The 15,599-nt window shown below is 42.6% G+C and overlaps 1 protein-coding gene across 1 annotated transcript; it reads right to left on the bottom strand.

The window, feature by feature from the left end:
• Positions 1 to 4,932: 4,932 nt before the first annotated feature.
• On the bottom strand, positions 4,933 to 5,935 carry ColSpa_12595 (uncharacterized protein; the record flags this gene model as incomplete). The annotated part of the gene is given in 3 exon segments (XM_049278807.1): positions 4,933 to 4,967; positions 4,986 to 5,007; positions 5,147 to 5,935. 3 exon segments carry the CDS (start codon positions 5,933 to 5,935, stop codon positions 4,933 to 4,935), a joined length of 846 nt encoding a protein of 281 aa, XP_049134764.1.
• Between the last annotated feature and the right edge of the window lie 9,664 nt (positions 5,936 to 15,599).

Here is a 15,599-nt window from a genome sequence, read left to right as displayed (position 1 = left end):
ATTTATGATTTTAGCTGGTTTATTTTTTGTTTAGATAGTAATATCTTATATAGTATTTTTTATTTATTTATTTATATAGTTTAGTAGGAGAGTAGCTATAGCTATTTATAATCTTATAAGGGGTTTTAAGGTTATTGTTACGGTCAGATATCCGACAGTGGTGTTTTCTGCTAATAGGCAGCTGAGGTCGATACTCGGTAACAGTAAGGTAAGTCTTGTTGGTAATCTTGCTGGTCTGTTGGTGTCTGGTGATCAGTCAGGCACGTCTAGGCGTAGATAGCTTTATAGCTTCACAACAGAAGGATAATCTAAGAGTCACTTATGAGAGAGTGAATCACGAAGTTGATTGCTGAAGAGCTATGGAGAGTCTTTGAGCCCCAGGCTCAAGTCCTGTCTATATACTGATGTCTCCCTATCGTGATGCTGTTGATGGTGATCAACTAGAGTGGGTCCGGGGTGAGCTGCTCACTTGGTGATCGCTCCCAGTGATCACCTTATCTCTTGATCACTTTCTTATCATCACGTGATCTGTCCATAGTTCTTCCGTTCCGACCCTTGCCCGTAAGCGCCGTGATCATGCATACATGAGCCCGAATGTCCCCTGGTCCCTCGTGGGTTCGTTCCAGGTGGTTACGTTAACCAACGCTTTCCTGGGTCGTAACATCAGGTCTCCCCTCCAAAGGTCTAGCCCTTAGACCTATATAGGTAAGTGGGTTCCCGCCGCGGGCTGTCCCTGGGTTTATCTCATTCTCATCTTTCTTCCACCATGTCGTTGGTGACTAATGCGGCAGAGTCAGACACTCTTAAATCTGGCAAGGCTTCTTCCACCAAGCGCCGTCTCGCGGATTCCTTGAGGATTCGTGAACACGGAATTGAAATCGAAATGCCGTGTAGTTGGTGTCGTTCCAAGGGGATCCGTTGCAAGATGCTTGCGGGTTTCCAGAAGTGTCAAGAGTGTACTCGCCGGGGTCGCTCTTGTGATGGGGATGATAATGCGATTTGCGAATGTGAGTGTTTTTCGTGGTTCCGAGGTGTGTGGCTTTCTAATGATCGTAGTGGATCGTTTGCTGAATGAAGCCGATCGTCTGGATAAGGCTGAAGAGCAGGAGGAAGAGTTGCTTCGTCAGAAGGCGGAGTTACTGCGAAAGCAAGCAGAACTGTTCCGTCTTGCGCAGGCGGAGATGGATGCGTCTCTTGCCCGGCTCGATCGTTTACGTAAAGAGAAACGGATGATTTTCAAGAGGGGTCGTGAGGCCGCTGCTGAGTGGCCTGCGGATTCGCCCGTCGATCCGGTGGTTGAGGCGGTTCACGAGGTACAGGCTAGTGGTGGTTTTGGTGCAATTGACCTGTCCTTCCTTGAGTCTTTTGATCCTAGCGATCCGTCCTGGCAGTCCTTCGGTGAGCTGCCTGTTGAGGGTTTCGTGGCTGAGGGTTCTGGGACTCGCGATAGTCCTGAAGGAGTTGCTGGGAGTGTTGGAGGTTCTTGACTGGCTCCCATGAATTGTCCTCGTGTCCGTATCCTTTCCATTTAATAAGATATTGTGTTTCTCCGTTTTCCTCTCGCTCGTCAATGATTCGTTCGACTTCGTACTCCGGTTCGTTTGGTTCCACGATGATGCAGTCGTTGGTGTTTGATCCTCGCGGTGCTGGTTCAAGCAGTGCGATATGAAAAACTGGATGTATCTTCATTGTGTCTGGTAAGTCGAGTTTGAAGTTGACGTCTGAGATTTTCTGAATGATTTTGAAAGGTCCAAGTTTTTTGTAGTCCAATTTGTCACTTGGTCTTTTCGTTTTGATGTTGCGTCGCAGAAGATACGCGCTATCTTCCTCTTCAAAGGTTGGTCCCTCAACCCTTGATGTGTTGGCGTATTTCTTCATTCGTGCCCTGACAAATTCGAGATCTTTGGTGGCATTCTCTTGGATTTCTCGTAATTTGTTGTAATCTGCCACAGCCTTTAGTGCTCGTGGTCCCTGTCGAGGTTCTCCATATGCCGTAGGCTCGAATCCGTAATTCAGGTAGAATGGGGAGTTCAGTGTGCTTTCTCCTATAGCACTGTTATAGGCGAATTGGGCCATTGGAAGCAATGGTACCCAATTGTCTTGGTCGTAGTTGACATAACATCGTAGATACTGTTCCAGTATCTGGTTGATTCGTTCGGTTTGTCCATCGGTTTGTGGGTGAAAAGCGGTCGATAGCTTGTGATCAGCTCCTAGTTGCGAAATCAGGGATTTCCAAAACTTGGATGTGAACAGTTTGTCTCTATCGGATACGATTTCCTTGGGCAATCCGTGGTTGCTGACGATGTATTTCAAAAACGCGTACGCTAGGTCTTCTGCCGTGCTTGACTCTAAGTACGGGATGAAGTATGCGTATTTCGTGAGTCGGTCGACAATGACCAATATGCTGTCATAGTAGGTTTTCGTGAGTGGTTCTTTTGACTTGGGGAGTTTGACGATAAAGTCCAAAGAGATTGAGTGCCACGCTTCTGGTGGCGCTGGTAGTGGTTGCAATTGTCCGTATGGTTTGTGTGGACTATTTTTGCTTTTCTTGCACATGTCGCAATCCTTGATTGCTGAAGCCACTTCTGCTCGAGTGACTCGTGCGTCGTAATGTTGTCGAATTCGTTTAAATGTTTTGGTAACTCCTTGGTGTCCGTGGGCCCTAGCACTATGAATCTCCATGATCTGTTCAGGTGTCATCCTGCCAGTCGTGCTGGTATTGACACGGGTACCGATCATAATGAGTTTCTGTGCTGGGACAAGGTCACCGTTCTTGTCCTCCTTGAGGATGACTTGGGTTTCTTCTGGTACCGGGGTTTCGTGGTCCGGTCTTCGGCTTAGGGCATCAGCTCTTCCGTTCTCAGATCCTTTGACGTAGATGATTCTGAAGTTGAATTCTGACAGGAATTCAGACCATCTGATCTGTCGTTTGTTGAGGACTTTAGAGGTGGTGAAGTGAGTGAGGTTCTTATGGTCGGTGTAGACCTTGACTTCATGTTTGGTCCCGGATAACTGAGGTTTCCATTCTTGGAAAGCTTCGATAATTGCCATGAGTTCCTTGTCGTGGATTTGGTAATTGAGCTCGGCTCCGCTAAGTTTTCGAGAGAAGAAAGCGCAAGGGTGTAGCTTTCCTTCATCGTCGCGTTGGCCGAGTTGTCCACCGATGGCGTAGTCTGAAGCGTCGGTTTCCAGTTCGAAGGGTTTTCTTGGGTCTGGGATTATCAGAACTGGTTCGGAACAAACTTGTTGCTTGACTTCTTCGAAGGCTTTTTCTTGTTCTTCGGTCCATTCGAAGGGTACGTCCTTTCTGGTGAGCTTGATGAGGGGGTTGATTTTGGCGGAATATCCTTTGAGGAATCGTCGGTAAAAGTTGACGAATCCCAAAAAGGATTGGATGTCCTTGACATTTTGAGGTCGGGGCCAGTCCTTGACGGCCGCGATTTTTCCATTTTCCATCCGGATCTTTCCTGGTGTGATGGTGAATCCTAAGAAGTCGACTCGTTGACTGTGGAATACGCTCTTTTCGGGTTCGACTAGTAGTTTGGCTTCTTGTAGTCGTTGGAGTACGGTGTGAACGTGCTTCTCGTGTTCCTCGGGGGTACGAGAGTAGATGAGTATATCGTCTAGGTAGACGACAACGAACACATCTATAAATTCTCTCAGGACGTGGTTGATCATTGTCTGGAAGGTGGCGGGTGCATTGGTGAGTCCGAAAGGCATGACTAGATACTCGAAGTTGCCTTTCCTGGTGCGGAAGCAAGTCTTCCACTCCTCGCCTTCCTTCATCCTGATCAGGTTGTAGGCTCCTTTGAGGTTGATGGCTGTGAACCATTTGGCGTGGTACAGCTGGTCTCGTAATTCTGAGATAAGAGGTAGCGGGTAGCAGTTCTTGATTGTAATATCGTTGAGTTGTCGGTAATCCACGCAGAGTCGTAGTTTGCCATTTTTCTTTGGTACAAACAATATTGGGTATCCTGCAGGGGATGTCGATGGTCGGATGTAACCTTTGCGTAGGTTTTCTTCGAGGTATTTGTCAAGTGCCTCGCGTTCCGTTTCATTCAGTCCGTAGATTTTGTGAAACTTCGGGTGTGCTCCTTCTTTGAGCGGGATCTCGTGATCGTACGAGCTATGTTCAGGCAAGCCGGTTTCCAATTCTTCAGCAAAGAGTTTGGTGTACTTGCGGTATTGTTCTGGGATCGGAGAGAGGCGTTCTTCCTCTCGTTGATCGTTGATGAATTGTTCGAATTGTTCGTCCTTCGTGGGCTCGATTCTTTTGACGTATGCGACGTATCTGTGTCGCTTTGATTCACTCGGGGGTTGCGGCTTGCAACGCTGCCTCGCAGTCGAATCTCTCCATTGGAGTTGGCCTGTTCTCCAATCTATGCTCGGGTTGTGTTGTCGTAACCATGGGATTCCAAGGATGACATCCATGTCTCCTATTTGTGCTATGTCGAAGATCAGATGTTCTTGACGGTCATGGGTAACCATAGAGAGTTGCGCGGTTTCTCTGTCAATGGTGCCTCCACCGTACTCAACTGTTTCTCCTTCCACGTTTTGCAGGGTGTATGGTTCCTCCTTGAATCTCCATGTGATTCCTCGTTGATTCACCAGTCGTGGTGACATCAGGTTTGCTTGTGCTCCACTGTCAATTACGACCTGAGTGGGCTGTCCTTCGATGTAGACGCTCAGAACCAGGTGTGAGGCGTCTGTCGTCGTGGCGAGGTATAGGGACTTCCTCAGTGTCGCCTTCTGCTGTCCCTGTGCAGTTGGCGTCCCTAGTTTTTTGAGTAGTGTCGGTGGGCTTGCTTCCCTTCATGTCCACCGGTTTTATCTCGGGGGGGGTTTGTTCCCTAATCTGGGTTCTCCAGGTTTTGGCTTTGCCTACGTAATGCATCATACATTCGTCGTGCATGCATTTGGACCAGTGTTTGATCAGTCCGTTGTAGCACAGAACCGGGTGTTCCGGACTGGGTTGCATGTGTAACCAGCTCGCTTTGAATTCCTTGACTATCCATGTGCCGAGTTGGTGGTGGAGGTAGATCATGGGAATCGGCTGCTGCTTCCTTCGTCGAGGGAAGAAGTCGTTAAGTTCCTTGTCCTGGAGGTGGAACTGGCATTCGTCGTAGATGCAATCGGCCCAGAATACTTCGGTGTGGCGTGCGTGTTTTTGGTCGAGGTACTCGTGGTCTCCGAATATAGGTTCCTCTAGGACGGATACTACTGGTTTCCCGTCGATTCCGGTATCGTCTGTTCCATAGAACCAGACTTCTTGATCGTCCTCATTCTTTTCGTACTGTGGTCGGTACTCAGGGTAGTCCTTTTTGGTGGGCCAAGCCCTTTTGACCATCGGGTCGTCGCTGAAGTCGACATTCGCTTGCGCAGCTATTGGTTCGTCCGGGTCGTAATGAGTTGGGCTTTGGTTGGCCTCGTAGAGCTGTGCTTCCCTTTCACGGAAGACTTCTCGTCCAGGGTCCGATTCGTCAGAGGATTCTTCTTCTTCTGAGAATGGTGTGAATGTAATCGTCCTGGTTTTCTTCTCAATATCCTTGTAGGATGTCGATTGCGTAGAGGTTTGGCTTGATCTTCTGAGATCCATGAGTTGCTTGGCAGCCTTTCTTTCGAGCTTGCTCGAGGGTTCGAACTCATCAAGCGATTCCTCATGTTCTTCTTCAGAGCTTGTTTTCTCGCCAAGTACTTCAATCGACTCCTGGGGTGTGGGTTCCCTGAACCCGAGTTTTGGAGGAGAAAATCTGGGTCGTCGTGGTTGCTTCCGTCCCACGGCTACTATCTTAGTGGGCTTCCCAGGTTTGATGCTCCTTTCCTCCTTGAGAGCGTTCTCGAAGTCCTCCTCGAGTGCCCATTGTTTCTGGAAGTTCCCTTGGGCTTGTATGCGTAGTTGGAGTCGTTCCTCGATGACTTTCAGGGTGTCGGGCATACAGGGGTTGTCTTCCTTGCTTTGTGCAGCTTCCTTGGCTCGGATGAGCTTGGTGATTAGCTGTTGGTTTCGTTGCTCCAGTTGCTGAACCGTGGTTTGTTCTGGGTGGCCTCCTTTCTGGGTTCGTCGGGAGATTGCCACAGTTCTGGGTTTGGGCTGTTGTGGGTACCATCCGGCTTGCTCTTTCAGTTCTTGATGAACTAAACAGTTGTCGTCGAAGCAGGTGGTCCAGTTCCTTTGTTCGTGGGGAACTTCCCTTCTTGCTACGTTGGCTTTCCTAGTGCCTTCAGGTACGGGTCGGTTCTGGAGTCGCTTAGGTTGTTTGCAGTCTCTAGCTATGTGGCCGGGCTTCTCGCAGTTGTAGCATTTGAAGTCCTTCGGATCCCGGTGGTTCTGGTGAGGCTTCCTGGTTGCAGCACCAACGTCCATGGGTCCGCTGTGTTGCCCATAGGAGGTGCTCGGCTTACTGTGTTGTTGGTTGTTCTGCCAGTACGAGTTGGGTTGCGAGTTCCTAGGTCCCTGCGGCACATACTTTTTGCTGGTATTCGGCTGAGGGCGGCGTGCTTCTCCTTTTTCCTTTCGCCGTTCGTACAGCCTGGTATCGATTCTGACTGCGATTTCCACGTATTGTAGGAAGTCGTTGGGTCGGTCGAGCTTGGATAGCTCGTCTTTTACTTCTTCCTTAAGTCCTTGGTAGAACATGAAGATCTTGGTGTCGTCGGTGTAATCAAGTCGTGCGCAGATTCTTCGGAACTCTGCAGCGTAGTTGGTGGCTGACTTGGTTTGTTTGAGATTTGCCAAGTCTCGCTCGGCTTGTCGTTTCTCGTCTGGGTCCTGGAATAAGGATTTCAAGGCGTACTCGAATCCTGCGAAGCTCCCAAAGATTTGCTGGGTCTCTAGGTTGCAGTGCTCCAGCGTCTCACTGTCCAGGTAGTCTTCTAGGTAGGGTTCGAACCAAGAGAGGACTCGTCCTCTGAAGAAGGTGCCTGCATGGATGATTCTCTCCGTTTCCGTACGGAAGTTGCCAGAGTGAAACGTCTGGTAGGTCCTGACCTGTATCAAGAATCCTTTAAGCGTTCCAGGGGTCCCGTCGTAGGTGGTGGGGGAGTTGAGCTTGAGTTTTTCCCGCCCATCCACTGGGGTCGAGATGATGTTGGCAGCAGCTCGGAGAGTGCGAACTTCTTCCCTGAGATTGTTGGTTTGCTGGACCTCAGCCCGAAGTTGGTCAAGGAGTGCCGCGTTGTTGTTGAACATCTGTTGCATGTCCGCGATGTCCTTGTGGGCCTTCTTGAGTTGCTTGGCCATTTCAGCATTGTCGTCCTCGTCGCTAGAGGATTCGGCGCCCTTCATTTCCTGGTCCAAGCTCATGGGTTTAGGGGGTGCGACCGCCTTTCCCTTGGATCCGCTAGATGAAGTCGGGGTGGCTTTGGAGGACATCGTTACTGTTTGGTGAGTATCAAGGTCAACTTACTAAACAGGAGCAATCAAAGTGTTACGGTCAGATATCCGACAGTGGTGTTTTCTGCTAATAGGCAGCTGAGGTCGATACTCGGTAACAGTAAGGTAAGTCTTGTTGGTAATCTTGCTGGTCTGTTGGTGTCTGGTGATCAGTCAGGCACGTCTAGGCGTAGATAGCTTTATAGCTTCACAACAGAAGGATAATCTAAGAGTCACTTATGAGAGAGTGAATCACGAAGTTGATTGCTGAAGAGCTATGGAGAGTCTTTGAGCCCCAGGCTCAAGTCCTGTCTATATACTGATGTCTCCCTATCGTGATGCTGTTGATGGTGATCAACTAGAGTGGGTCCGGGGTGAGCTGCTCACTTGGTGATCGCTCCCAGTGATCACCTTATCTCTTGATCACTTTCTTATCATCACGTGATCTGTCCATAGTTCTTCCGTTCCGACCCTTGCCCGTAAGCGCCGTGATCATGCATACATGAGCCCGAATGTCCCCTGGTCCCTCGTGGGTTCGTTCCAGGTGGTTACGTTAACCAACGCTTTCCTGGGTCGTAACAGTTATATTATTAAGTTTACTTTTAATTTAGTTAAGTTATTTAATAATTATAGTATTATTTATTTTTTTAGATTTAAGTTAAGCTAAGAGGGCTTTTATAAGTCTTATAGGACCTATGTTATACTTTTTTTAGGTAAGGTATTATTAGGCTTTTACAAGTATATAATCTAGTAATAGATCTCCTAAAGTCTTGTGAATAGATCTTATTCCTTAGGTTGTTATATGTCTAGTGTTTCTTATGACTAGTATAGCGTTTGGGTTTATAGGGTTGTGTGAAAATTCTTGTGTTGGCTGTAATCCTGCGAGGCTACTGCCTCTGCGACTACCATTGCAGCTGCTACCACGCTTGCGCGGGGTATGTGGTATGATGGTAGGCTAGCAGAGGTCTTCCTAGGACCTCTTAAGGTCTTAAAAATGATTTTAATTGTCTTGTGAATTAATGTAGTTAAATGCAGTCTACTTTTTTAAATTACTATATTATATAATCTATTTAATTATTATATAAGATTTTAAGAAAAAAAAGTTATATTATTACTTTTTATTAATAACTATAAGGTTAGTAGAAGTACTAAAGAATTAATTACCTTTACTTATGTTCTTATTAAGCTTACTACTAGGTATATAAGGCTTATAAGTATTAGTAACATTAAGAGCCTTATAGTTACTAAGGCTACTATTATTATTATTATTATTATTGCCTAGGTTGTTAGATAAATTAATATCTTAACTATAGTAGGTGTAGTAAGCGCTATGCGACTACTAGACGTACTTAGTATAGGCGCTACCCTAAAAAGTAAGAATATAGGTATACTAGTAGAAGCGTAGAGAGTTAGTAGTTACGTATTTATTACTACAAGTAATAGCTATATAACTATAAGACTAAACTAAGACTATAAGGAAATAGCTTTAGTTATAGATAATACTAGTAATAAACTATTAAACAAAAGTGTTACTAGTAACATAGATCTTAATATTATATAATAATATATTAATAATAAGATACTTTTTATTCTACAATCAAGGTTAATATATAAAAACAAGATAAGAATAAAAGTAATATATATTAATAGCTAAAGCTAATAAAAAAGCATAATTATTAGCGTTACTAGTTAAAAGACAAAGCTAATAACTACTAAACATATTAGTATATATACTAATATTACTAAAAGTTAAACTACTAAAAGTAATAAAAAATATAATAAATTAATTATATAAAGTACTATTAATAAATTAATAAAAAAAATATATAAAAAGAAATTTTATATATAAGTAGTTATTATTAAAGTTAATTAAAGAAAAAAAAAATTATTATTAATTAATTATATAAGAAAATAATATATATAAAAAATAAAAATAAAAAAAATAAAAAAATAAAAATAAATAAAAAGAGTTTTAAATACTTAAAGTTATTATATAAAGAAAAGAAGATATATTAATAGTAGAAGTAAAGGTAAAGTTAATAAGGAAGAAAGGAACTTTACTAACATATAACTTACTTACTTAACTAAGTAAAAAGAGAATAGATAATTACTTAGAGTTTTAATATTAGTGATTTATTATATAACATAAATAGTTTAACCTATAGGGTTATATAATAAAGTTATTAATATTATAATTAGTATAACTTAATTAGATACTATAAGGAGTTATATAGTTATAAAAGAAAAAGTTATAAGTATTAGAATAATAGTACTAGCTAGTTATATAACACGTATAACTTAAGGATATATATTATAGTAAAAGGTATAGACTAGATATTTAGCTTTTAGTTATTTATTAAGAGGATTAAAAGTATATTTATACTAAACTAACTTAAAGACATATAAGATTATATATCTTATATATAAAAGCTAAGTCTTATAGTTAAAAAGATAATCACAGAAAATATATCTTTAGTTTACCTTAACTTTAACCTAAGTATAATTATATAAACAGGTTCTCTTAGAAAGAGAGAATCTATTTAACAATTTTAGTATTATTATCCTTATTACTAGAGGACTTAGTACCCTTTATTTCCTGGTCTAAACTTATAAGTTTAAAAGGTATAACTACCTTTCTTTTAGATTTACTAGAAAATAAAGTTAAAGTAGCTTTAAAGGATATTATTACTATTTAATAAGTATTAAGGTTAATTTACTAAATAAGAGTAATTAAAGTATTATAGTTAGATATCTAATAGTAGTGTTTTTTACTAATAAGTAGCTAAGGTTAATACTTAGTAATAGTAAAGTAAGTCTTATTAGTAATCTTACTAGTCTATTAATATCTAGTAATTAGTTAAATATATCTAAGTATAAATAGCTTTATAGCTTTATAATAAAAGAATAATCTAAAAGTTACTTATAAAAAAATAAATTATAAAGTTGATTACTAAAGAGCTATAAAAGGTATTTAATCTAGTTTAAAGTAATTATCTTTATATCCTATTATTACCTTATTAAGACTATTCTTTTAAAGTTAGTCTTTAATAAGGACTAATCCTTTGTATATTAGTCCTGGGTTATAGACCGCTTATCTGTTGTTAGTCCTTCTTATCTTTACGTAACTTTCCTTAGTTCTTCTGTTCTGAGAGAGGGATTAACGTGTTCCCGTGCTATCCTGTATATAACCTTGTCTTGTAACTACTAGGCGCCTATAAGGTAACCCTGGTTATGTTATACTTGTTAAGTCATAACATAGAGCTTATACTATTAGTGCTTAAAGAGCTATAAAACTTTTACTATAAAGTAGTTTTAACTTAAATTTACTTATAGATATTATTATAAACAAGATAATTATAAACTATTAACTATAAGTATATAGTATCTAGCTACTACTAGTAGTGTAGTAGTAGTATTATAATAAGCTAGGAATATAAGGCTTTATAAGAAGTAATATTAAGGTTAAGTATAAGAATTATAATTAGAGTAGATAAGAAGAAGTATATAAATAGTATAATATATAGTAGCTAAAAGGTAATATAATAGACCTAAGAAGCCTAGCTATTAAAAGCGCTTAGGGTATATTATTTAGCTACAATAACAAATAACTACTGTATTCACAAGCAGTATTATTATTGTTACAGCCTAACCAGTTAGGGAGTTAGCCGGCGTAACTATATAGTGTAGAACAGGGGATAATGATGCAGGCGCATCATTACCGAAGCTTTTGCTTTGTGGTGCAGTTGGTTGCCCTGACCTGCTCGTAACACAATGATGCGCCTAACCTGCGTTGAGGGGTTGTGGGTTCAATTCCCGCACGCTGCGTCGATAGTGCCTCCTACACTATGAAGGGCGTCCCGACCGTGGGCAGGTTATGATGTGGTTGGTCGTTGCCACTAGCCTGGAGTTTCCCTGCTTATACCCGTGATATGCCCGATTGGTCCTCGGCATAGGGACATGCCTCTTAGAGGGGAGACATGGTGTTACGGCCCAACCAGTTAGGGTGCTGGCCGGCGTAACTATATAGTGCAGAACAGGGGATAATGATGCAGGCGCATCATTACCGAAGCTTTTGCTTTGTGGTGCAGTTGGTTGCCCTGACCTGCTTGTAACAATTATGTTATAACTTAACAAGCTATAAGTAATACAGCCCTATTAGGTAAAGTAGGTAACAAGCAACACAGTAATTATATAAACAAGATCTAGATAATAATAATAATATAATTAATGTCTAAGATACTAAAGGATATACTAGGTAATACTAACATAGTTTATACTAATCTAGACTATATTCTAGGCTATTGTCTTTACTTAATGTCCCTTTTTTAATAGCTTAGGCAGATTTCAGAAAAGAAATTATTTGCTTTTATCTATTAGTATAGAAGAGAGGCTTCTTAGGTGGAACCTGACGGAAACTCAATGCTTGTTTCTGCTATGTGTTAGCGGAGATAGCGTGGCGTAGTCTTCTAGCTAAGCTTGCAGAAATAGAAGTGTCCTGTGGTTTTGCGTCTTTTGTAACTGCAGTTAAGCATAACGTCCTGGTAAGCAAATTTCTCTTGGTACACTACGAAGTCTCCGGGATAGGATCTTGCCGTATATAGCCTTCTGGACAGATATTAATGGAGGTAAAGTTTAAGGGGCTTAGGATAAGGAACTATTCCAAGGTTAGCGTACTACCGAGGGTAGAGTAGCGGCCGAATTCTGGTCAAGGTTTGAAGCCAAATACTTTAGATTGCCTTTTTAAGTGCGTTAATGTAGGCTATGGCTGTCGTTCAGGGATCTGTTTATAGGCCAGCTTTGTTAGAGTATCTTCTTCCTTGTTTCCTTGCATTCCTATGTGCCTAGGGCACCGCCATATGTACACCCTGCCATGGATCGTCTAGCTCGTCTGTTCTCTCAGTGCCTAAGAGGAGATAAGCTTACTATAGGCCCTTAACATAGCCTAAATTCTTTTTGTGCTCTGAGTGGTGAGTCTAGTGGCGACTACAAGGTTCTTAGAGCAAGTATAAACAATGTCTGTCATCTGGGCTATATAAGATCTTACGGCTTCTAACAGGCCCTGATGTGGACCCTGCGCCTCTGCATCAAATACCTCCGTCTAGGAGCCAAGCAGCTCAGATCCTTAGAAGATCTACTGTGTAGCCTGATACCATACCTAGCCTGCTCTAGCGGAGGTTCTGCTTCCCTTTATTACTAACAAAAGAATGGAATCTAACGGATGGCTTAATAGAAATGGAAGGACTATGGTATAAGTCACTTGCAGATAAGATGAGCTGATTAAGGTTAAGACCCTCTAAGCGATCAGTGGATCCAGTGGTTGATCAATGGAACATCAAGAATGATCAGGCCTAATGGGACTAAGGGGTCATAACTATAGAATCAGAATAGAGACTTGTATATAGGATGGACTTAGTATCAGCAAGGATAGACTTCCATGGCTCTTCAGTAATTCACTTCTTGATTCACTCCACTAAAAGTGACTCTTAGGTTATCCTTCTGTTGTGACGCTATACAAGCTACCTGTATTGATGAAGTATACGATTGATTACCACGTGCTTAACATAACTAACTGCTGACAAAAGCGGGCAAGCCTGAGAAGGAATCAATCAATCCATTAATCAAGAGCGAGGATTGTTCATTGAGTTCTGTATCACAAGATATTTCGTCCTCAGGCTGTCATCGGCTTTTGCAATATTACCAATCGAGTTGTACAACGTAAGAATACGCAGCGCCCATTCAGGATTGGAAGAGACATTGATGATAACCTGTTGCAATCGAGGCCATCAGATAGATAGGGAGCACAGCCCGGTCAGCCACACCTGCAAGGTGGGGTCAGCCCCTCAGCCACGAGGGGCATATCCCACTTCACCTTGCCGCTGGCCGCGCAGTTAGATCTCCCTTCTTCATACCCATACCTCATACTTCAATCAACCAGCAATATCACCTCTTTGACGTGATCGTTGCTATCGACTCGTACGAGTATCACCGCCTGTGAGACCAACATAACCTTTATAAGTTCTGAAGGTAAGATATTCGTGATTGGCGGCTCCTTTTCCGGAGCGGGCAAACGAGATGACGAGATCTATGATCCCAAAAAAATTTGGATCGTTGGTGGAATGCCTCTACCTCGAGATCGATCACCCAATGATGCCCTTGATTGACGTTGACTTACTACTGGACGGGATGCTTAGTAAAAATAAGTTTTGTTCTCGAATCCTCATTCATACGCTATTGGCCTGGGCTTCTGTAAGTATTTTTCACAACTAATAAGTTTATTATTCGATTGTATGCATAGCCTTACGATGAACTAGCAGACATATGCGGCCTTTGAACCGGAGGCTGCAGTTGTGAGCTATACCTTCTATGATAAAGCAAAAGCATTATGGAAGAACACTGAAGAAGCTCAAGCCACAGATAATGTCTGTACTGTAGCTGCCCTGTATTACTTGTTAATAACCGCAATCTCCCATGGGGCAGGTGCAGATTATGTGGAGTTACTCAGCGATCTCTTAGGGATGTTCATGAGGCTCGAGCTTTTCGACATTGGCCCTGCGTGGGCGCTATTTAACAAACTTACGTACGTCATCATTGGATTCAAGATTCCAGCTGCTCGTTCCATTTCCCCTTACAGACCATCCACGTTACTGTCCTAACCCTTTCCTCCCTTTCCACAAACAGGATTCATCTATCCAGAGTTATTTTCTGACATTAATCTAATCCCAGTGATCTGAAATTAAAATTTATATATTATACTTAACGTTGAAGTGTGTAAGCTAATGGATCTGATAAAGTTTTTTTTTAATGCACGTCTATCACTGCCTGGTCCAGCATCTACCCCATTTACCCCCGCCAGACAATAGCATACATGCCGCAGAAGATGTGAACACGTCGGAAGAACACGAAAGACAAACGCACCGCAAAAGTTTGTTTTGTGAGCACTGCTGCCTCTCCTTGATAGCCTACAGCTTGATCTAAGTCATGTACTAAATAGAACAGGCCCTGTGCGCCAATGTTATAACTCTGCTTTTTGCCGCGGAGACCTACCAACGGCTTTTGGAATAGGCAGATAGCTTGCTGCTCGAAATGGCTTAAAGAGATAAGTGTATATACTACGCTATGATTTTGTAGTAAGTTAGAAGTGATTAATAAAGTTTAGGAGCTATAGTGGTGTTAAGTATATATTATTATTTGGTTATTATGGACCTGTTTAGGCTTTTTCTTCTGTAACAAGGCGCTACTAGACAACGACTGCTTGCCTTTAGTTCTTAAGACTTTACCCTGGATGCCGTCTATAAGGTATTTGTGAACTAGTTGAAGAGACTTGTGCTCCTTTACTAGCAAAGCTATTTGCAGTTAGTATACTGCTTTTTTTGGTACCTAGGACTGCTTTACCTTGCAAATTTGATGCTAGCTGAGGCAGAGACTTCTGGAAAAACGTTGGAATGGCGATTCTATTTCCACCTTTGTATGGCCTGCTACTAAACACTGTACACAGGATTTTTCTTAGCCAAGGACATAGCTCTGAGCTTGTTGCCTATGGCTCTAGAAAAGGGTGTCTTGAACGTCTTGCAGGCCAGGGGAATCAAAAGAGACCTTGAGCTTCGGGGCAAGCACCATAAGGTCTCTCACCAAGTGCCGACTTTCCTGATCGTGGATTCAGACTTAGCAGTGACGAATCCTTGCGCAGCGCAGGCGGAGGTCTTACTTCGAAAGTTTCAGGAGGTTCGGCTCCTGGGGACGAACGACAGCGATGAGTCGCTAGCTTGAGATGCAGAGGTCGACCTACAGTATTTTGTACGGTTTAGCGTTAAGACATATAATCTCGAGGCATTTTCCTCAATGCTAGCTGCCCCAAGGACCTTAGCTCGGAGAATGTTGTGGGAAAGAAGAAAGTGCTGCTAGTTGACTCGCTGATCGACGGCGGCTGGACAATTGTGGACTTCGCTCAGCAATTCCGCAAGCTGGATACAACCAAGCGCATCATGGCACTGAGTGGGATTGTCCCGGTAAAGGCAGTCTCGGATGTACCGGAGCCATTCATCTGAGTCTCGTTGCACTGTGTCTGTTGAGAACAAGCTTCCGAGATGGGTAGCAGGGATATTTACCTGGTAATGCACTCCTCAACATGATCAACCTTCCCTGAGCAGGAGCGGTTGTGATCAAATGGTAGTTCCATGTGGATTGATGTAAATAGAAACGAACCGTTTTAGAGCTCGTGTGATTTTGA

Source organism: Colletotrichum spaethianum, assembly GCF_022836535.1.
Source record: "Colletotrichum spaethianum MAFF 239500 DNA, contig67, whole genome shotgun sequence".
Taxonomy (NCBI): Eukaryota; Fungi; Ascomycota; class Sordariomycetes; order Glomerellales; family Glomerellaceae; genus Colletotrichum; species Colletotrichum spaethianum.
This window is presented reverse-complemented; position numbering and strand designations above follow the sequence as displayed.